We start from the raw sequence: 23,317 nt of genomic DNA on the forward strand, positions 1-23,317 counted from the left end.
TAAAAATCTGTTTTAAAGGTTAAGTATTTTACAGTTTGCAGCTGTGAGTGAACTTGAAGAAGTCTCTTAATTTAGACTGAGAACATTCTCTATGTGTCATAGCCCATTTTATGGGGTTTGTAGGGTCATTAAGTGATGTGATTATCTAAACTGGGTAGTTTATTCACAGTTTGTGCTGTGTGTGTACATGGAAATTGCACATAAGATGTGTATGTCTGGCAGCTGAAGATGATGATGAGGTAGGTGACAATATTCATCCTATTAAGAATCAATCCTTTCCACGTTTCACAGGATGGCTCAGACTTGTGGATGTTTCAAATTCTCATCTTCTCTTGCTGACTGACCTCTGCACTGCTGTTTCCTTTCCCTCTTTCTGGAGGCCCTGTTTGTATCTTTGACACCTCTGTTGTTCCCATACCTGTTCTGTCCCAACCTTTTGTCACCCTCTTCACTCTCCTAAATCCATTTCCAGACTCCATTCCCTGGAGCAATTTCCAGTCAGTGACACCACGTGGACCATCAAAAGTTTTCTCAAATCATGGTTCAGGATGTCCAGTGTGTGGGTCTGCCAGGCTTTGGATGGCTCCATCTGCCCCAGGACCTTTGTAACTTGAGGGAGAGGATTCCAGCAGGTCTGTGGAATTCAGTGTCCTTTGCTAGCCCTGAAAGCACTTGAGATTTGGACTTTGAGAAAACAATTTTAACTCTTAGTTTCATTTTTTCCCCATTTATTCCCTGTAGAGCTAAGGTACTCACCATGATGAGAGAGAATTTTAATTAGGCCTTTTAGAAAACTTTCTCAATTTGTGATAGTTTTCTTGGAAGGCCTTAAAGTGGTGTGGAGGAAGACTTGAAGACACTGGTTCTGAAATGCACACAGCCCTGCTGAAGGAGGGCTCTTGGAAGGATTCTCTTGACAAGCAGGAGAATGTTGAAAATTGCCATGACTAAAATAGGAACAGGCAGAGATTAACACTGAACATTTCTGAAAGTGCTTCTTAGCAGTGCTTGGTGATTTTAATGTGTCAGTCCTTGAAGAAACACCTTTTACTGGTTTTCTCCTGTGGTTCTTCCCAGTGCAGAGGTAGGATTTCCCAAAGGAGTGTTCAGCAAGTGCCAGTAGCAGCTGGCTCAAGAAACTTCTTTAGCACTTGCCAGGTGTGCACATGTGTGTGGAAGTGCCTGTGGGCAGGCTACAGGGCTTGGTCCTCAGGGAATTAGTGACTCTTCACAACTGCTGCAACAAATTCAAGATACTTATTTCAGGCTTTTCACTGGCCCTCATGATGGGAGAATCTGGCTGAACCTGTTCCCTGGTAGCTGTAGAATATAAAAAGAAGGGAGTGGAGGAGAGTTTCCAAATATTCCAGGAATGGGATATCCAGGGAGCTATTCATAGGATTGGGATTGTTCAGCTTGGGAAAGACACTTAGGGGTGACCTAATTGCAGCCTTTCAGCACCTGAAGGGAGCTTAAAGGGAACACTGCAAGAGCATGTAGTGACAGGGCAAAGGGGAATGGCCTCAAATGGAAAGAGAACACGGTTTATGTTATATACTGGGAAGAAATTCTTTACTGGGATGGTGGTGAGGCACTGGGACAGGTTGGCCAGTGAAGCTGTGTGGATGCCCCATCCCTGGAAGTGTCCAAGGTCAGGTTGGACAGGGCTTTGAGCAACCTGGTGAAAAGTGTCTGCCCAAAGCAGGGCAGCTGGAATCAGGTGATCTTAAGGTCTCTTTGAACCCCAGACATTCTGTGGTTTCCTAAGGCTTCATCCTCCTTTGAGAAGTCATCTGTCTTCTCTGAACTCTTGCTTTCCTTTTCTGCCACTCACAGAAATTTGTGGTTTTATTCAAGAGTAGAGGCTTGTTCACACTTTGGCTCTACAAGAAAAATCAAAACAGGTTCACTGGATTACATGAATGTCTTGTATGGATCTTTTTGAAAATTGAAATGGCTCTATCCCATTTTGGAAGTAAATTAAATCGAAGTGTGCTACACGAGCTCTAAGGAAGGGTGGCTGGCTATAGATACGATCCTCTTTATATTGAGAATATCCAAAATTCCTGCCTTTAATTCAGGTGGAGCTTTGCCTGTGCAGAGTCACAGAATTTCTTGGCAGCCTAGGACTGGGAAGTTTGACTGGATCAAGCTCCTGTTGAAACATCGCTGCAGCCGCTCCTGTTCAGAGCCAGACCCCCTTTCACCGCAGCCAGCATTTCCTCGAGCAGCTGTGAATATGCTCATTTATTCACTTATTTTATCAGGCTCCCGAGAACTGCAGCTTGAGTGGCAATCTGCTCCTGGCCCCGATGATTTCTGTTCCCCACGCTCGGCGCTCCTGGAGCCGGCGTGTCCCGGGCACGGCTGGGTCCGGTCCGGGTCGGGCAGGTGCCGGTGCCGGTCCCGGTCCGGGTCGGGCAGGTGCCGGTGCTGCCGGTGGGGCGGTCGCGGTGCCCGGGCAGGTGCCGGTGCTGGTCCCGGTCCGGGTCGGGCAGGTGCCGGTGCCGGTGCGGGGCGGGCGCGGTGCCCGGGCAGACGTGGCAGCGCCCGGGGCCGCCCCAGCAGGAGGCGGCGCCGCGGGACCCGGCGGGAAGGAGGGAGAGAGGGAAGGAGGGAGGGTCCGGGAGCCGCCAGGTGAGTGGGGTCGGCACCGCGGGTACCCGGGCTGGGCTCGGCTTCGCCCGCTGCTCCCCCCGGTGCTGCGCGGCTCGGCCGGGGCGGAGGGAGGGAAGGAGGGAGGTAATCGGGGGGGAGCAAAGCTAAAAAATTAAAACCGTGGTGGGGGCATAAAAAATGGTGGAAAAGAGCTCCCCCGCCAAAAGGAAAAAAAGGCTAATAAGGGCGTGGGGAGGGAGTTTAAAAAGGAAAGGTGAGATAAAACCAGAAAAAAGGAAATAGAAGAGAAAAAAAAGCAAAAAAAAAAAAAACCCAGGGAAACAAAAAGGAAGAAAAAAAAAAAAAAAGAGGGGGAAATGGAAAATTTGAGAAAAGAAGAATTTTAAAAAGGACAAAGCAAACAGAGAGAACGGGTGGGTGGGAGCGGTGCCCGGGCGGGGCGCGCAGCCCGGTGCGGCCGCAGCCCCCAGGTGCGGGCAGCGCCGTGGCCTCGCCAAACAGAACTCTCCGGAAAGCTGAAGTTGCAGGAGAGAATCCGGGCTCGCTTCCCACGTCTGGTGTTCCGCAGCCCTCGTCGCTCTGCGGAGATATGTGAAAACAAAACGAGCTCGGTAATTGCCCGGCCGGGGCAGTAAATGAGTAACTGGGAACAGCCCAGCGCCGCTCTGCGTGGCGTTACCTCTGCTGCGCTGCCCACCGCTTCATTTCCCTTCAATTCCCCTTTCCTAAAAGACTCCTAAATTAGGTGTTTTTGAGAACTTGACCCGGAGAGGAGTCGAAGGGACTGATTAAAACTAAAACGCTGTCGGCTGCGGTGTCCCTTGGGAGGAGAGGCTTGAGGAGCCTCCTCTGGCTCCGGAGGCCGTGGGACCACACGCAGTTGTGCTTGGGAAGGCGCTAACCTTTCCTCTTCGAAACCAGCCAGAGCAGCGACGCTTAGCTCAGAAGCTGCTTTAATGCGATGATTAATAAAATAGTGCTTTGAAAGGATATGCAGGGCACAGAAATTTCATCTATATAGGAATCTGGTTTTGCAATTAAATATAGAAGTGTTGCAGGAAAAGGAGATGAGCCTTTGTAATGTTTCTGCGAGGTTTGCTAATGCTCTTCTGCTCTCTTGAGCGCTAAATGGTATGGAAAGATTAAAACAGACCTTTGTGTTTAATTTATAGACTGGCTAGTGTATTTGGCAGAAACTTCAGGAAAAATAACAGCAATTTGCTTTCAAGTAAGAGGCTCACTTATATTCGAGGAAAATTGAGTCTGTTTAGTTTATTTTTCCTGCTGGTGTGTATAGCAGAACAAGCCTCCTTGGGGTTGGTGACCAAGATAAAAAATAGCACCCAGAAATATCCCTGTGCGGATAGAGTGCTGTGTGGGGCAAGAGGAGGGTGCCTGCCCCAAGGGCTTTCCACTCACAGACCCTGAATTGCAGAAACACTTGCATGTCCATGGATTGGGATGTGACTGTGAATGCAATTGCTCAGCTCCCACTCCTGTGCTTTACACCCCCTCCCGTGTCTGCCTTGGCTGCCTTGCAGGGACCAATGGATCCAGGAGTTGTGGTGGGATGTAAATAATTACAGAATTGGGTAATAAGATTTTTGGGCGGTTGGAAATGCCACAGAGGAGCAGTGCAGAGGCAATTTCCTGGGATTGTGGAGGAGGAAGATCTTATAGCAGGGTGAGCAGTAGCTGAGCAGAAAGGGCTCTAGAGCACAGGGCTGTAAAAGGGTTTTAAAGCAGAGAAAAAGGAAGGAAATAGTGAGATAAGGGGATTTAAATGTCTAGGAAGGTAATATTTCTTGCTAGGTGTGCTTCAAGTCTAAAATCCATGTGTGCAGCCCTTCTTGTAGCATTTTGCAAGTTTCAGGTGGGTAATATGGGTGCATCACCCACATGTAATGTCACACACCAGGCACACTGAGGGAGTCACTTCAGCCCTGAGCTGGGTTGGAGCCATCCCCTTCTGACTCCCTTGGAGTGGTTTAGGAGAGCAGGGGGCTGCAGAGCTGCAGCCTGTATTCTCCACATCTAGATGGGCCTGCTGTGGCACACTGGGTTGTGTGACCCCAGTGAATGCTTTACTGAGTGAAAGTAAAGGAAGGACTCCACTGGGGATTTTTAGGAGAATGTGGCTATTCAATTGTAATCTTGTTTCATGTTGTGTATTTTCTTCCATTTTTTATTACTTTGGCTATTTGAAAAAAAGCAACAAACAAACAAAAACCATGAGCTTTGTTTCTTTAGAGTTCACCTGCTCCTGCTGCTTTTGCCCTGCTTGAAGCCCCAGTGTCCCCCATTTGTGATATTGTGAAGGGTTATTTGCTTCAAGAAATGTGGGGCAGCAGCAGAGCATCTGTGAACTCTCATGGCTTTGGTGCTGCTTTACTGCCCATGTGGGCAGGGCAGAGAAAACCTCCTGTGCTGGCCATTGCAGCCCTGCTGCAGGAGACCTTCTGCCACTGGAACACTGTGGTGCAGCAGCACCTGCTTTGGTTATTTAGTACTGGGCATCTCAAAGCAGAGTAATAGGGGCAGGGTGGTGAAAGGCACTCAGACCCTGGTGCAGAAATCCTGAGTGACACAAGGCAGTTCCTGTATGGCTCTGTGCAATAGGCAAAGCACATTTCTGTTGGGTTCCTGCCCTGTGATTCATTTGGTCTCTGCTCTCAGGGAAGGTGTCCAGCCCTTGGTACAAGCCTTGTGTGATCGTGGTTGGTTCCTGTAAGCATGAGGGCTCAGCTGGCCAGCAAATCACCTGGCCCAGGAGAGCCAGTGATCCAGACAAGCTGCCCTCTCCACATTTGAAGAACAAGTCCTGCTCCCCTCTGGCTGCAGCCCTCTTTGTCTTACCCAGGCATGGTGTACTGCACTGAGGAAGAGCCAAAAGGTCTCTCTTGACACTTGGTGTGGGAGCCTGTGCGTAACTGATACACTGAATATACAAGGCAGGACCCTGGTGTACAAAAGGCACAGCTGAGGCTGATGTGGTCAAGGCAGTGAAGTGATGAGTGGTGCTGGGAAGTGAATAATCCATGTGTCCTGTGTCACTGGAGCACAGGAGCATGCAATGACATTACCAGGCACCAGATTTAAAACCAAGGAGAGGAAATGCATTTTGCAGGCAACGCTGTGGAGCTGTGGAGCCAGTGCTGCAGGATGCTGGGGTTAGGTTTGGAAAAGGCTACCAAGGGCTGTTGAATGTGTGGCTGATGGTGGAGCCTGTGCTGGGGGAGCCTTGCTCTTTGCTTGCTGTGGTGTCCCTCTGGTTCAGCATCTGCTACCAGCTGCTGTTTGTTGACTGTGTGGACAATGCCCTGTGCTTTGGCAGACTGAGAAAGCAGCAGTTGTGTCTTTCATCTTTCCTGCTTCCACAGGGAGGCTGGGATAAAACCATGAATCTTCCACCACGGAGGAGCCAGCCCTGCAGGAATTGGACTGAGCTGAGCTCCCTCCCAGAGCAGCTTGGGCTGAGGCTGTGCTAGAGCTGAGCTTTGGGCAGGCAGAGCCCAGGAGAAGATGTTCAGCTGCGGTGGTGCCCGCAGTGAGGGATATGTGCAGGAGCTCTTCCATGAGGAAGCACAGCAGGTATGTCACAGAGCCAGCTCCTTTCCCAGATTTCCATCTCCAGGGCCTCTGCACTCCTGGTCACCTCTGTGCAAGGGAACAGGAGTGAAGTAACAGAACTGCCCTTTGTTTTAGTGTGTATGTCTGGGGTGTATGACTTAGAAAAGGAAAGAGGAGTTGATTTTCAGAGGGCAAGAGGAAGGAGTTCCATAGGAAAACTGCAGTTTCCCTGGAATTTCAGATCTTGGTTCCAGCAGCTCTGGAAAATCACTGTGTCCCAAGACCCCCATGTCTCCTCGAGAAGCAAAGGGTCCTGATCAGATATGGCTGTGATGGGAAAACCATCTTAATCTACTCTGTTGGACCTACCCAGCTGGTTTGTCATATCCTCTAAGGGACTTCCCCCACGCACTGAGAGCCCTGCCTGCCTTGGTGGAGAGTTTGGAAGGGACAGGAGGAGAAGCAGAGTGTGTAGCTGCAGGCTCTGGGAAGGACCCTGGAATGGTGCTTTTGGTTGATGCATTTGGATTAATTCACTGAGGCTCAGCAGGGCTCTGTTGCTGATTATCCCACAAGAATATAAACAGGGAGTTGTAGGAGCCATCTCTTTCAGGGCTCAGATATTCCAACAGCCTGACAGCCCCTTATCTTAGGGACAGCTTGCAGCAGAGCAGTGTATCAGCAGCTGTTGGTGTCCATCCCCCTGTTGGTGGCTGTTGGTACCATCAAACATGAGAGGTAACCCCAGGCTTTGCTTTTCTCTAGGTATCTCAAACACAGACCAAGCCCTGGTGGAAGATCCAGCTGTTTGTATGGGAGCCAGTGCTCTTTGGAACGTGGGATGGGGTCTTCACCTCCTGCATGATCAACATTTTTGGAGTGGTTCTTTTCCTAAGGACAGGATGGCTTGTGGTGAGCAAGTGCTGACTTGGTTGAATGTTTGAAAAGATATTTTCCTCTGCCCTGCCTTGCCTCGTATCCCCATCACCACCCAAGGGTTTTGGATTCTATGCTCTTTGTTACAGATGTTGCTCATGCCCTCTGGTATTTTGTAGCTGTTCAAAAAGTTCCACTAAAATGTGCAGCTGAAGTGACCTTTGTGAGTGGTTTCCTACCTCAGCTTTCAGAAAGAGAAAGGAAAATACAGCAGCCAACCTTGATAATGAACAGGGACACTCTTGTGTCGTATTGTTGAGGAGAAATTAACACTTTTCCAGGTAAAGCCACTCACCCATCCTCCCAACACCACTGAAGGAGCTCTATTCCAAACATGCCAGTGCTGGAGTTCCTGAGTTTTTGAATGGGGAATCCTCAGTCAGGTCAAATTGTCATTGCTATCAAAGGATCTTCCACTGCTGAGTCCTTAATAGCATCTCTGAGAGTCAGAGCCTGGAATGCTGTCCCCTCCTGATGCAAAATACTGTATTATGCCTCAAAATTTCCTCTTAGACAAAGAAAAGCTTCCCCAGAGATGGATGGGATTTGAGCTTCAGGCAGAGTTTTTGTCACTGGCATGGTGGGCACCTTCCAAAAGGAGCAGGAGGACACTTGCACTCTGCACTGGAAATGGCTTTGCTGGAGGTGTTGAGGGGAGCTGCAGTTGCTGTGGTGGAGAAGTTGAGATTATTTTTTAGCTTCCTTTTCCTTCTGATTTTATTTCCTCCACATCTCCTTTGAAAGCAAGTTACTTCTGGAGCAAACACAAATATAAACAAAGCCAGTAAATGAAAGAAAAACGGAACCAGCTGGAAGCTAGCATGAAAGGGAAGGGAGGAGAAGTCAGGGCTGGCACAGAGCTCCCCTGGCAGAGAACAGTCATATGTCAAGCTATTCCCAGAGTCAGGCTTTTGCTATAAATTTCCAGAGCTGGGGCTGGTGAAGCTCTGCAGCTCCAGGGGACCAAATCTTGCTGAAATGTTCAACAGGGATTGCTGCTGCACTAACCCCTTCCAGCGTGCATGCATAAATAAGCATCACTGCTTAATGGGGGCTTTTCCTTCCCACTTTTTCTGCTTGCTATTGTTGCTGTGAGCCCAGCATTCCCCTTTGGTCTCAGTGTTAACCCTTTATTCTGTAGGAACCATTGGTTTGCCCATTAACAGCTGCCATAGCCTGGTACCTCCTTTCTGAAAAAGCCCAAGGCTAAGTGAATGTTTGCATATGTTTGCTTTTTTTTTATTTATTTTTTTAACTGAAGCATATAATGTTTATTAACCATTTAACCTGGAGTAAGCAGCTGAAGAAAAAGAACAATTGTCCTTTTAAAAAGGAGCATGGGGTTTGGGTGGGCTGTGGTGCTGACCCAACCACAGCTGTGTTTATAGCAATCCTTGGCTCTGCTCCCCACTGACCAGATAACAGCCCTGTCACAGGCAGCAGGATGCTGAGCCAAAACAGGACTTTATGATGATACCAACATCCTGGATATGTGTCTGGTTTTTTCACAAAAAAAAAAAAAAAAAAAAGAGAAAAGGAAAAAAAAGAATCTGGGATTTCAACCAACCCCAGAGCAGGGAAGCAATGGTGATAAAAAACCCATCATGGCCAGTGCGACCTCAGAGATGAGCATTGCTGGAGCAGGGCTGGAGAGAGGGGATATGGACATGGCTTGGAATAGGAGTCAAAGGAAGGGGAGCCAGATGTTAACAAAGCACTGGAGGAGCCTTCAGACTGCTGTGCACTGGCCTGAGTGATTTGTCAGCAGGGGAAGGTGGGCTGGAGCACGGGGGAAAACTCCTGACCCTGGAAAATAAATTACAGTGCAAGTGAGTGGGAAGGCCCTGAGCTCAGAAGAGTTCTTGAATTCTTTTGGAGGTACCAAGCACCTTTTCTTTCTGAAAATCTGACCCTAAATGGCAAACTGAACTCCTCCAAAGAAAGGGTTGTGCTGGTGTTTAAAGCCACCAATGGGCACCTGCAGCTGTGTTTGTTCAGAGACTTTTTCTCTTTGCCACACAGTGATGGGCACAGCAGCTCCTCCTGCAGCCCTCCCTCTGCCCCAAGCAGGAAGGGTTGGATTTTTATCATGGGGCTGAACCCTGTGCAGAAAAGTCTCCAGAGCCCAGGCAGGGCGAGAGCCACCTGCCCCTGAGCACACCCTGCAGATAAGGGCTGATGGTGCATTCTGCTTTGGGAGAGCATGATTTATCTTCCACGCTGCCTTGCCTTTGGGGTTTGTTCTTTGGCATCTCATTGTTTGCAGGGATCAGAGCTTTCAAAGGTAAATGTTCTGAAAAATTAAAATGCAAGCTTGATGCTGTTAATAAATCAGTCGCTGCAAATCCCAGGGGTTCAATTTTGGAACTGCTTTTTGTTATGAAAGTGTTTTGGGTTTTTTTTTTTTTTTTTTAAGCATGTCATTCTAAACCATGCAGACAGGCAGTGATCCCCTGACTGTGGTGGCTGAATCACTGTTTGACCTCATTCCTTTTAAACCAGTGGACAAAATCAGTGATTCATGGAGGAGCCCATTTACAGGGCAGAACCTGCTCATGCAAAGGTCTGCCCAGCCCCAGGCTGCAGGACAAGGTTCTCATCAAAGGGGTGTTAATAAAGGCTCTAAATGTGGCAATCAATTACGTTAATTAGATAAGTAGGGGGGTCCGTGTGTGTTTCTTTTAATCTGTAATGATTCCAGATCCATGGATCACCAGTGACTAAAGTGGGTAGGTTCTTATTCTGTCCCAGCAGATTGGTGTGAATTAATCTTTATTTGATTTTTTTTTTCATTCCAGGGAAACACTGGCATTGTAATGGGCATGTTTCTGGTGTCCTTTGTCATTCTGGTTGCCCTGGTGACAGTCTTGTCTGGAATTGGGGTGTGTGAGAAGTGCAGCATTGGAAGTGGGGGAGTCTACTCCATGATCTCTACTATCCTTGGAGGTCAAGTTGGGGGCACCATTGGCCTCCTTTACATTTTTGGCCAGGTAATTTTAAGAAATTACTCAAAGAGAATTTGTAAACTTTGCAATGCAGACATTAATCTCGTGCTGTCCTGCTGCAGAAAGTAATGCTTCAGGTAAAATCAGGGTAATGCAGCATGGGAGAGCAGCACAGGGAGCTCTGGGCCCACGCTGCTCCCCAGGAGCAAGCCTGAGCATGGCAATGTGCTGCCTGGCATGGGTGCCCTGGTGGAGGAGCTGAGTGTCTGGACAAGCCCTGCAGGACATGTCCTCCCTTCCCAAATCACCCCATTGCCAGGACATGCCCTTGCTGGCAGGAAACTGAAATTAAACCAAGCAGGAGAGGTCAGGGTGGCCAAGCAAAGCTCATGAGAGGCTGTGGGCTGGCAGGTTGGCCTTGGCATGCTCCATGTGCCCTCAGGGATTGGGCAGGCCTTGGCTGCTTCCCTGTGGGAGCCAGCACAAGTGGAGCTGGGCAGGGTAAGGGCCACAGATAATTGACTCCTTGTGAGCCAAAAGTCACAGTTCTGCATTTTCTGAACGATCCCAAGGAGCTGCTGGGGTGGTGAGGCACAAAAATACACAAGCAGTCTACAAAAAGAACGGAAAATAATCGCTTAAACCTGCAGTAACTTAACCCTCTCCCCCCATAAAGATGTTATGAACAGTATAAAATGTGGTGATGTGGTGAGCAGAGAAGCATTTTTATGGAGGTTTGTTTTTAACTGACTGGCTTACAGCAATCTCCAAAACTCCTGAACAGCCCCCAAACCAAAAATAATCCCCTCTTCTCCTTTCACTCCAGATTAACAGCAAGCGTCCATAAAACACGAACTGAACCCAGTCACAAGCCAAGATATGGAAATGGGCCACACATGAGAATCCTTCCTGTCAGATTTTCCACTCCTGCTCTCTGAGAGGACCCCATCTGGGAAAGCAATCAGGCTGCAGCCTGTCCTGAGGGTCGTAAAAGCTGGGCTGCAGCAGCCCTGGCCCTGCCTTGGCACCCCTGTGCACAGGGGCTGGCAGCTCACTAAAATCACTTTGCCTGCTCCCCAAAGCTGCTGATGCCTTTCCTCTCTCAGCCCTGCTTTCTGCCCAGCGTGCCCTGCACCAGCTGCAGGCTGATGCTCTGCTCAGGATGCTCAGGAGTGCTGTAAGCTCTGCCAGGGGGCAGCTGCTGCCAGAGATGGGGCAGCCCTGTTCCCTGCTCTCCCTGGGGTCAGTGGGAATCCTGCCCATGTCCTGCAGAGGAAAACTCTGAGGGTGCAGCTCCCTGATCTGCCTGCCTGTGATGCAAGGGAATCCCCCAGGATCTCCAAGTGCCCATCTGAGCATCTGCCTGCCACCAGCCTTGCTGAAAACCTCACGACCCTGCAGCTCCTGGTATGGGCCAGGCTGTGCTGCTCCCTCAGTGGGCAGTGCTGGGTCAGTCCCAGGTGGGGATCTGCAGTCAATGGGGGCTCTCTCTTGCTGTCCTGTGTCCCTTCCACATCCCTCAGCTGTGCACAGGGTGCTGGGCTTGCACCCCCAAGGTCCCAGCAGCCGTATCACTGCAGCTGTCTGCCCTGCCCTGGTTTTCCAGGGATGCCAGGCGCTGGAAGGGCTGTTGCTGGAATGTCAGCTAGCAGGAATTTCTGGAGTGAACTCTCCTGGTGTTTTGGGTTGTGCTGCAGTGTGTTTGAGCCCCCAGGGCAGAGTGTGTGGCCTGTCCTGCTGCAAGGCAAACAGGGACATGTCCTGGCTCACACAATGTGCTCTCCCCCAGAGGGCAGGCTCCATTCCAGCAGCGAGATGGGGAGCTGGTGAAACATCAGGGTTTGCATCCAAACTAAACACTGAGTTAAAATAACCCCAGGAGGCCGTGAAGGGGAAAAAAACCTGCTACTTCAGGCAGGTGTTGAGCTGGGACCCTTTCCTCCAGAGAAACAGAAGAGGGGAAGAAACAGAAGAAGGGGAGAAAGAGAAGTTGGCTCATCCTTTTCTCTCTCAGAGAAGCCAGTGTGGTTTCTCCTGGAGTGTTGATAGAGGGTAGATGTGACAGTAGAACCCAGACTCACCTGTCTGCCCATGCAGCAGCTCTGCTGCCTTGGCAGTGGCAGTAACATTAAAGGTTGCACTGTGACAGCCAATGTCTGTCCGTCTGTCTGTCTGTCTGTCTGAACAGAGCCCAGCATGGGGCTGTGGGTGGGATCCCTTTTCTCCGTGGGGCACTGACAGAGCCGTGTCCCTCAGTGTGTTGCAGGTGCCATGTACATCACTGGCTTTGCAGAGTCCATTGCAGGGGTGCTGAGCCTCAGCAACATCTGGGCAGTGCGTGGCGTCTCCCTGGCCGTCCTGCTGGGCCTGCTGGGGATCAACCTGGCTGGGGTGAAGTGGATCATCAGGCTGCAGCTCCTGCTGCTCTTCCTGCTGGCTGTCTCCACGCTGGACTTTGTCATTGGGTCCTTTACACACCTTGATCCAGGTAAAGCTGGGGGTTCATTGCTTGGGGGTCAGCAGGCATTCTTTCCCTGGGGTTTTCTCCTTAGCTGTGTTTGTGCAGTGACTCTCACTTGGACAGTGGTAGAGTTCAGAGCTTCCAGATGTGTCCCCTGTCCTTTGGTACTGATCTATTGGAGACAACCCATTATTTTGCAAGGAGTGTTTCCAGAGCATCACTGAAGATGCCTTATTAATTTAGGTGTTTAACCCCAGGGATTGAGCTCTCAATCTGTGCTCCTGTTATGTTTCTGATATACTTTCTGATACTTCTGAAGCAGTTTCAGGAAAGAAAAAGAGGGGGCCAGGGCTTCAGAAAAGGTCTTAAGGAAAAAAGCAATTAAATAGAGTTTAAGCCATTCTTAAGTCATAGCATACATAAATGGAATGATTCTGAAAGAAAAGCTTAGGACATGACACTGGATAGTTTATTTAACACTTGTCACTGATGATTAACAAATGTCAGCATATGATTGCCAAGCTAAGAAGTATGAAGATGATAACTTTACGTAAGGATTTTTTAAAACTTAGCAAAATATCTGCATCTTCCAGACCTTGGAAGATACTTGGAGGTTTTGTAACAACAGAGAGCATCTGTGTCTGCAGCGTTCTTTGTAGCCTTCTGCTGCCTGACTCAGCACTGTGCCTGTGAAAATGAGGATTGTGAATTTGAGCCCTGGGGATCTTGTGTGGACACCTCTGAGGTCCCTCAGGCCCTGTTTGTGCTGAGCACTCTGCTGGGTGTGCTGGGTGTGCTGGGGCTCCAGGACCTGCCCAGGGCTGTGCTGGGGGTGCTGGCCTGGGCTGTGCTGGGGCTCCAGCAGGGAGCTGGGGGACGGCAGGTGGTGCTGGGGTTTCCAGGACCCATGGGTGGGAGTTCCAGGACCCATGGGTAGGAAATCAAGGACCCATGGGTGGGAAGGAATTTCCCCATAACTTTTCCCAGACCGAGTCCAGCCTGCAGTGACAGCTCCAGCTCGGGCGAGGGGAGGTTCAGGGCTCCCTCCTGCAGCCCTGCTTGCACCAAGTCCTGCTCCCTTTCTCCTGTCTGCTTGCTAACACGTTTCAGGGCAATAATGAAGTGCAATTAGCTGAGTAAACAGAAGGTGTCACCTTTTTCTTGGCTTCCTCTGTGTCCAGCAACGCCTTGGGGGTGGCAAGTGACCCACTAAAGTGAGTTTAAGGAAAGATCTTCGGTTTTCATTGGCAGCTGTGGTTCAGCAGCTGGGCTGGGCGGCAGGAGGGGCCATGTGGGTATTCCCAGCACCGATGGCACAAGTGTCATTCGTGCTGCTGCTTTCTTTTGTGCGCAGGGACAGAAGCAGCTGCTCCCCTGCCAGATAGAGCCTCATGGAAAGGCATTTACACGTTATATTTAGCATGTGGGAAATGCCCCAAATGAGTGCCCGTGAGAGTTTCAGCAATTCTTGTAAATGAGAATGAAGCAGGGGCAGTTGTGTTGCTGTTTTGCAGGGAAAGCAAGTGACCTGCTCCAAACAGCTGTGCTCCATAGGAAGTTGTTTTCTAGAGGAAACAGGGCTGGGGGGAGTGTGTTGGATTTTTGTTGTGCTCCTCGTGGACCTTTCTAATAGCAGAGAAAGATGAATACTCGAGGTGAGACCAGATAGTAGGAAAGTGGGCACAGGACCAGGAGGCAGGAATGAAAGGAACACAAACGTCAGCAGCAAACATGCCCAAGTGGAGAGGCCACCACAGGTGTCTTTGATTTCCTCCGCTGTCATTTTCTTCTGACAGAAAATAGCGACAGGAAGGGAAAGGAGGCAGCTGAGCATGGCAGATGCTCGCTGAAGGAGAGCAGGAGGGCTCCCCGTGCTGGAGCAATCGGGCTGATGGTGCCGGAGCCCGGAGCAGCTGCCCTGGGCTGGGACAGGGCACAGCCGGCAGGGACAGCTGAGGATATCGGTGCTCCCAAACACCCTGGGAGTGCTGCTCCCTCCGGCCTGGCAGGGGGATCCTCCCGAGCGCTGCATTTCCCCAGAAAGCCTCTGAGTGGTGTGTCAGCACCGAGGGTGAGCGCTGGGCTCCGAGGAGCCTCCTCTCGCTGTGCTGCTTTCTGTGCAGCATGGATGGATGGATGGATGGATGGATGGATGGATGGATGGATGGATGGATGGATGCCTGTCTGTCCCTTGGGATCGCACCCACCAGCAAAGCATCCCTGCTGCGAGGAGCCTGCAGGTGGGACACGCAGGTGGTGCTGCAGCTCCAGCTTCCAGAGGCAGCTGGTGACAGTGGCAGGGGGCAGAGCACCAAAGCCCAGCATCAGGGGAAGCATTTGAGACCCCCTTGGGGTGTGAGCTCCGCTGACCAGCCCTCAGGAGCGTGCTGCTGCTTTCAGTTTGGCTCTGTGCCTGCAGCAGGGCTGAGATGCAAAGGCAGCATGCAGGGAGAAGGGGTTTTTGAGGCTGGAGCTGTGAGCTGCATCGTGGCTGACAGCTTGTCTGGGTCATGTCCTTGTTTTACGGCAGGTTTATGGGGTTTCAGTTCACAGCCTTGGGTCTCAGTCTCTGACCCTGTAAAATGGGCCTTGTGCAGCCATCCTGCCTTTTCCCTCACTTAACATCTCCAAGTGCTGCACACACACATGAAGGGACTGCACATCTGCCAAGCAGCAGTTGCTTGAGTTTAAATAATCTCCAGGAATGCCTGTCCATCTTAAAGGCCTTAACTGGCTGCCTTTGTGTGGCTGGGCTGGGTGGAGTCCCCTGCTCTTCTCCCCATTCCCGCGGCTCACACCCAGGCACACACCAAATCGGATATTATCCAAGCTCTCACTCCCTTCCTGTGGTTTGCCTTTATTTTTAGTCTGAGGACGGAGCATGTTTACACAAAAGGGGGCTTCTCAGCAGGGCTTCCTGCTGCTCTTGCTCCTTTTTTTTTCCTCTCTCTCTCTCTCTCGCTGTGGCTCGCTCCTGCTCCAAGGGCCGGCTGGGCTGGGGGAGCTGAGAGCCTGCAGCAGGCAGGGACTGCTCGGGGTCACTGGTGCAGACCCTGCTGACCCCTCTGGGCTGCCAGCCTGCTTGCTGCCAGGTGCCCTGTCCCTGTACCTGGCCCCCAGGCTGCCTGCAGGGTGGGGTGGGACTGGCTGATTTTTTGGAGTTAATCCTAAACCCTCCCTTGGCTTCAGCTGGCACTTCCCCTGGGGCTTGGTCACATCCCAGGCTGGGATCTCTGCCAGGGGTGGGTAGGGAGGAGAGGGGCTCCTGTTCTGTGTGGGAACCAGCCTCCTTGAGCTGCCTCTGCCCACCCAGCTTCCAGTCAGTCCCTCCTCCAGGAACAGAGACCCCTGTGCTCCTCCTCCAGACAGGACACATCCCTATTCCCTTTCTCCCTAGCACAGGTGAGTGTTTTTAGCAAACCTAACACAGGTGAATTGAAATCAGCCAGCGCTCCCCTTCTCAGCCCATCACCCAGACCCAGCACTGGCTGCAACATAGCAGCAATGCAGGGTTGTTTTGGCTTGTGTGTGTCTGTATTTTAATGATGGAGGTCCAGACCTCTACATCAACCTGAGTTATTTTGGGAGGAGCAGTGAAAGTAGAGGAGAGGATGCTCCTCTCCCTGACCAGTTTCTCAGAACAGTATGTGAAACTTTTTTGGCCTTTTCACATCCTGAACATTAGAGTCACGGAAAAAAAAGAAGATAAGCCATTTGTTAATGCCCACTATTTTATTTTCCTAGCATATCTCTGCTAATTTTTGTGTAGGGTGACTCCCAAATACTCCCTTTCAATGAGGCGCCTGCTTTCCTGTTTTGGCAGTGGCTCCCAGGTGCCCTGTGAGAGCAGAGCTGCTCTGGGAGCAGGGCTGCTGTTAATTTGGTTGTGCTTTGATGGGGAGATGAAAGGAATCACCAGAGGCCCAACAACAGCCTCTTAAATGCCTGGTGGGGGTGAGAAATAAATTATCTTGTTAGTAATTCGGTAATTGTGTCCCCTTGGGCTGGGATTCCCCGGTCCTGCAGGAGATGATACCACAGGGCTGGGGTGAGCCTGGAGCTTGGCTCTGTGGGGCTAAACCCCTCTCCTCAGGCTGGGAAATCTGGGTAGCTCCTTTCTTAGGGATGCAGGGAGGTTTGAAAGGCATATTGCTGTCAGGGTGCTTCTGCTTGGGATTATTTTCCATGCAAACCACATCCTTCATGTCACCCGCTTGGGTTTCAGCTTCCCTAAGCTGCTCACACAGAGCCCAGAAAACTCATTTGTCATCTTCACAAGTGCTCTGGAGGATTCATCCCCCTCCAGTGTTCTATGGCCGAGCTGGGGAGCTGATGCTGTCCTGTGGGTACCACTGGAGAGGATTTGTGGGAGATGAGTTTTGCCTGGAGCTGCTCCAGCAGACAGGGAACCTGCAATTGTTGAGGTGATTTATGTATATAGACACTCTGGTGTTGTAAAGATGCCTCAAATGCTGCCTCTGGGGCTTCGATGGACTGAATTAATTAAAAATATTCCCAGAGATTGAATATGAAAGTGATCAAAGCATCCTAATCAGGGGCTTCTGCTTGGCTCTGGGTTGTTTTATTTTATTTTTGGGCACAAGGGGTGTGCCCCAATATCATAAGAGAGGGTGCAGGAAGGATGTGTGTGTCAAAAGATGATCTGCAGCAAATCCCAGAGGCTTTATCCAGGCTGATTGCTGACTTCCTGGCCTGAGACACATCTGGAAACTGGCACCAAGTCCCAAGTAGAAATCACCGTACGAGCGGCAGCAAAAAGAAAAATAAAATCCCACTTTGCTACTGAACAAGGTACACACCGTGGTGAATAAAGGCAGGAGGCTGCTAATACACTCCTTATTTATTAAAAAACATGGGATTGCTTTTCCCAGCTTTTTCCAATTATAGTGCATTGAATGGCCCTGACATCACTCTTGAGTCGGGGCCAGCCTATTCAACAGTCTGGCGAAGACATTTATTAACTGGTTACCTGCCAATTGTCTGGGCTAGGAGCTGCGGGACAGATGTGTTTTGGAAAGTGATAACATTGTTAGAGGCCTTATTTAGATAGTGAGAGGAAAGCTACACCGCTCTGTCCAGGTTCTCTGAAGCAGGTATTTAAAGCAGTTTATTTAGAAGAAGAAGCCCCAAAGCAGCTAGCCTGAGATGCAGCCCTGTTTGTAGTTGGTTTTCACGGTGTTTCCCTGCTGGAGGACATCCAGCAGTGGGGCTGTGTTGGGGAGCAGCAGAATTGATATCTGACAGATGCTCAGGTGTCAGCACAGCTGCTGCACCCTGGGATGGGGCTGGCACCGCTGTGTCCCTGCCCTGCCCAGCCCAGGTGGGATTCCTGAGCATCTCCCAGGAGCTGGGAAAGAGGGGAGGAGGGATCAGGGTCTGTGGGTCCTGCCCTCCTGCACCCACTGGGCTGCACTGGGGATGGATGCCGTGCGCATCTAATCTGCTCATAAAAATTTCCACAGGTGGATCCTTCCCTGCATCCTTGGGGACCCTGCTCTGGTCACAGCTATGCCAGGTTTATCCCTTCCTGCAGCCTAAACCCACTGTCTGGGGTCTCTGGAGGGCTTGGCACAATCTGGTGTCCTTCCTTTTGCATTGAAGCACCTTGCTTGGCAGGCCTCTGGTGCTCAGTCCTCTCAGGGCTGCTGAGCCATGGGAGTGAGCAGCCCTGTGCCATGAGCTGCTGGGGATGAGCAGAGCCCTGGCCTCCCCTAAATGAGACCCTAAAATGTGCCTCTGAATGGTGCTGTCCTGTACTGGCTGGCCAGGTTCATTCCTGGAGCCAGGAGAGGGCTTGCTCAGGTTGTTGCAGGTTCAAGCTTGCTCAGTAGGTAATGGAGTTCCTGATGCACACAGGAGGGTTTGCACACATTGATTTAACCTTTAATTGCTTTGCTGTTTCCCTGTGAAGCAATGCTAAGCTCATCTTCCTAGAACTTGTAATAAACCCTGAAATACCCTGGCTGGCTTTGTTAGATTCTGCCTTCATGTGGGCTTTCCCCCTCCATCCCTCCCTCCCATAAAACCTCCTGTGCAGGCTCTCCTTCAGCAGCAACTACAGAACCAATAAAACTGGCTGGTTTGAGGAGGATATATATCATCCCACAATTTCTCCCTCTCTTCTCATTGCTGTGTTTGGATGGGACAGCTTTATTTAATTGCATTGATTTTTTTTCCTCTTTTTTCTGGTGCCACCATATAATAGTTTTCAAATGATGGGGATATTTTGCCTCTTCTTTTTTTTCATTCCCCCAGTGTGTAATTCCAGTCACAGTTCAGCTGTGCCCTGAATCAGCTTTCCTTATTTAGGGATTTGATTTATTAAGATAACTTCTAGATATTAGTTTCTTCCTCCAGCCACTTCACTTCTAGTTTGCATTCCTCTCCTAGGCTAAAGAGAAAACTTTGTGTGGGAAATAGCTCCTTATCTGCTGTTCATCCTCTCTCCTGGCTTGTGTTAACAATTTTTGGCCTTTTTTGTCTGTAAGTAAGGGATTTTATCCTGGTTGTGCCTTCACTAACCTGGATGGTGGCTCAGTGGTTCTTTCAGTGGTTCAAAGGGGGAAAAGCGTCCATTGAAAATTGATTTTTTAGGGAAAATCTATTCTATGACTTACACAGAATTAAATTAATAGTTTCAAACAAGTAAACAGAAAAATCCTTTTAGGTGACAACGTCTTGCTCAACCTTTCCAGAATCAAATGCTGTTTGGTTTGATTTGCATTCTGAAGCCAGACTTAAGGCTGTAGCTGTGTGTGTGTTGAGTATAGAGGATAATGAAAACCTTCCAAAAATAAAAACAAACTATCCTTTTAGACACAAAATCAAAAAATCAACAAAAGGAATAGTTTTCTTTTGAAGTACCACTGTCATGTGGATAATATATCCATAATTTATCATGGGAAGCTGGGAGCAGGGGATGCTGTAGTCATGAGGATGGCAGAGGGCTCGTGGCAGGATCTGGTGGATTAACTTGAATCATCTTTCCTTTGAAAGATGGGGATCTGATCAGCGTGGGTTGGGCTTTGTCCCAAACAATTCATGGAGCAGCCCTGAGATGGAGGGGAGGCCACTCCAAAGGATGTGTGTCATCACCACTGCACTGCCACTCATTTTCCTCCAATTGTTGTGCCTTGACTCAGCCCAAATTCTGATCTCTGGAGCCCAGGGCTTTTCACTGGAGAAGTTCTGCAGTTCTCCCACAGCTGGGCTCTCGGGGCACGAACTTCCAAGAAATACCATTCTGTAATTGATAATGGCACCCCATTGATGAAAACTGCTTTCCTGGAAGAAGGATGGGGCAAGGGACACTGTACTTCTTGTCCTCTTTGCAACGAATAAAATAATTTTCGCCAGCTGGTTTGAATACCATTGAACAAGCCAGGCTGAAAATACCACATCAAAGAAATCAAATAGTAATGGAAGGATTTATATATTACAGCAAGTCTAGTGCTTAGCATTAAATAATGCATAACATAAGAAGATTTTAAAAAGTTGAAACACCTGTGTTAAAAATCCCTTACTTTTTTTTTCCTAACCAGTATTTCAGTGTTTCTAACTGCAGAAAATTTTAATTTTGTGGCTTTTTTGGAAAAAATTACTACATCCCACCAACCTGTAGAGACTGAGTAAGTGCCAAAGAGCTCTGCTAGCCACTTCCACGGGCACATTCCTAAGTTTTCCTTTATTTAACCAGTGCCTTTGTGATGAGGAGCTGTCTCTGCAGGCTCCCAGTGTGCTCTTGTGTACATTAGTGGTTTTCCACTTTCCCCAGAAGCTGAGGCAGAGATAAAGCAGGCACAGGGTAGCTGGGCAGAAATTAGCATTTCCTCCCACCCCGTCAGTCCTGCAGGAGATGTGGTGTGCCTGGGGGCAGCATGGGCTGCCTCCTGATCTGAGAGAGGTGACAGCATCCTGCACATGGAAACCGCTCCATTAGCTAAAGACAAACATTGGAGACAGATTTAAGCAGCTCCCTTTGTTTATTCTGCCTTTTATGCTATTTTTAGCTGCTGGCTAGCACCCAGAGCTGCAGGTCCATTGCCTTCGGGGAGAGGAGGTGCTCTGCTCTCATGGCTGGGATGCTCCACGGGGAGATGGGGGTGCAGTTACCAAAGATGCAAAGGGATGATGACGCTTTTTTCTCCAGGTTTCCCCAAACAGATCAGCCCTGGCCATTCTGCTGCAGTTTTTCTTGCTTACATGAGGGTATTCAGAGCAGGGACCCCATGTCCCCCCAGGTCTCCTCTAACACAGCAGAGCATTGCACTGCTGATGCCAAGCCTCTTCCCAAGGCATCCTGCAGCAGGCTGGCCTGCAGGACAGCTGCCAAACCCCTGATCAATTTGAGAAGAGATGGCCCAGAGAGCTTTCCCTCGGCAGCGCTGTCAGCATCCCCAGTTTGCCCATTTGCCAGCTCGGCTGATCCCTGTGTGTGCCCGGGGTGATTCATGCCCTGCATTCTGCTCCTGCCCTAAATGCCATTTAAACATCCCGGTTTGTCCCCGCCGCTGTGGGTGGGGATGCTCAGGTGCACAGATGGTGGTTTTGGGACAGGGTTAATGGTGGGATCCCCGGAGCCCCCAGCAGCAGGAAGCTGCATTGTGTGCTGACTTTAAACAGGAGGTTTGGGAGATCAGCTCTGGAGCAGAACACAGGGACTGGGGAGGAACAAACACTCGCTGCTTCAGAAGGGCGGCGATTTCCTTTCGGGTAAACACGTCATTAATCTCAGGGAGCACATTCTTTTCCATCAAAAGATAAGGGATTCCAGTTGCCTTTCTCAGGGCTTGGCCTTTATAGATTGTTTTAACTGTGGCTTTCGCTCCTGCAATTACAGACTGTGCATACTCTCTCTTTTTAGGTTTGCTGGCTTTATTGTGGGTGCAGAGAAAGTACTGGGCAAGGGAACTCCTTCCCTGCTTTCTTTAAATTTGCTCTAATCTTTCCTCCTCACTACCCTCTTGCCAAACTTTTTTCCACTAAAACCTGTCTATTTTTTGCTACGTGCAGCTCTGACGAATTTGAAACGTAAGTGTGGTGTTTGTCCTCATTCATGAAACAATCTCCCCAGTGCTGATGATAAAACAGGAGCTTATTTGTTCACAAATGGAAAATTAGCAATGAGCTTCTCTCCCCACCTTGGGCTGCCTCTTGCTGCTCAGCTTTGGTTTGGCCTTTTGGCTTGCTGTGAGGAGTGGGGCAATGCTGGCTGTGCCAATTTTCTGACACATTCTGGGGTCACAGCAGTGGCAGAGGTGCTGCTTTTGCTTCTGCTCCCTGTGGCTTGGGGTCTGTGGTCACTCTGAGCCCTTTTGATCATTAATGTGTTTAACTGGCATTTAGGGATGAAATTACAGAGGGAATTGAGTGCCTTTGCATTCTTACCTCCTCTCCCAATACTTTCTGCTAAGGGCTGCCAACAGCAACATGGGCTGGGGTGGGGTAGGGCAGGAGCTGAGGAGCTCCCACATCCTGCATCTCTCAGTGCCCTGGCAGCTCAGGCAGATGCTCTGCAGCCTTTCTGCACTGTCAGTGTGGCCACATGCTATATGTTAATTGTAATATCTTCATTTTAATCACTGCGTAATCGTTGACCTGCATGCGTCCAATAGAAAAATTCCTCTCTCTTTTTTTCCCTTGCCCAGTTTAAGATCCTTAAAGCAGAAATACTGAGACTGTGGGAGCTGCCTGCAGGCAGGAAGTGGTCCTGAGGACTGAGATGAAGCAAAGTCATGACATCATTTGTGACATATGGAGAGGGAATGATCCTGTGTTTGCTGTTCTCTGTCTGGGCTAGGCTGCACACGCCCCATCTCCAGCTATGGAGCTGTGCTGCTGCCCACGAGTCCAGCCTGGAGCTGGTGTGCTCCTGGCTGCAGGACACGTGCAGTGCTGCATGCTGACTCACATGGCACAGGGCTTGCACTGGAGCTGCAGAAAAGGGCAGCCTGGCTTTGGTGCTTGTGGTCCCCTGGGTGATGAGTCCAGCAGTAGCTGACAGGAGGCAGGGGCATCAATCTCATCAGTTTGCCCCATCCCCTCATGCTCTGCTCCCCTGCAGCTCTTCTCTTTCCCTTCTGCTTCTTCCCAGTCTTCCAGTCAAAACCTGTCTATCCAAAGGTGAAGCAGGAGATGTCCTGGAAGGTGTTAAAACATTTTTGTATTCCTGTACAAGTTCAGCAAAGGTCATGTTTATTCTCTGCTCTTGTCAGCATGGCTCTGCTGCCCAACTCCCTCTGCTTCCATGACTCATCAGTTCCCTCACCATTCTCTTGGAGAACTGGGACTTTCTGGTGAAAATCTCTTTGTGCATCCTGCAGGTTGAGTGTCAGCCCACAGCAAGCTGAGCAGTGGACTGGCAGCATGAGAAACCCACCACACTGTCCTCTCTCCCCCTCCAGCATTACTGCCCTCTGCCTGTTTCCCTTCCCAACCTTTCCACATTTTTCTCATACATTTCTGCCTGCACCTGACCTGTTCCAGGCTGGCAGCTGTAGGGCAGTGCCTGGGATCAGCACTGGTGGTGTTGGACTTGCCTGGGAAAGAATATTGTGAGGACCTTGGGAGCTGGAGCTGGGTAGTTGTGGAGGCTTGGGTGCAGGAACAGGCCAGCCTTGGAAGAGCTTGGGAATGGGATTGTTAATGCTGCTGTTAAATGAGCCCGAACACAGGAAGCCAGGTGTGTGTGCATGGAGGGATGTGGAGGCTTGTGATTGCACTGCTTTTATTGATTTATTAGTCACTCTGTTGGGAAAGGTGCCCT

At 50.0% G+C, this 23,317-nt stretch overlaps 1 protein-coding gene across 1 annotated transcript in view; it reads left to right on the top strand.

The window, feature by feature from the left end:
* The window catches only part of SLC12A8 (solute carrier family 12 member 8), a 55,250-nt gene that overhangs the window by 1,572 nt on the left and 30,361 nt on the right, over positions 1-23,317 (top strand). The window contains exons 2-5 of the mRNA XM_063161686.1: positions 6,000-6,210; positions 6,955-7,101; positions 9,924-10,115; positions 12,327-12,558. Coding sequence (XP_063017756.1) covers positions 6,142-6,210; positions 6,955-7,101; positions 9,924-10,115; positions 12,327-12,558 — 640 coding nt within the window. The 5' untranslated portion in view covers positions 6,000-6,141. The remainder of the gene's footprint in view (positions 1-5,999; positions 6,211-6,954; positions 7,102-9,923; positions 10,116-12,326; positions 12,559-23,317) is intronic.

This window comes from Melospiza melodia, chromosome 8 (assembly GCF_035770615.1).
Source record: "Melospiza melodia melodia isolate bMelMel2 chromosome 8, bMelMel2.pri, whole genome shotgun sequence".
In the NCBI taxonomy this organism is placed as follows: Eukaryota; Metazoa; Chordata; class Aves; order Passeriformes; family Passerellidae; genus Melospiza; species Melospiza melodia.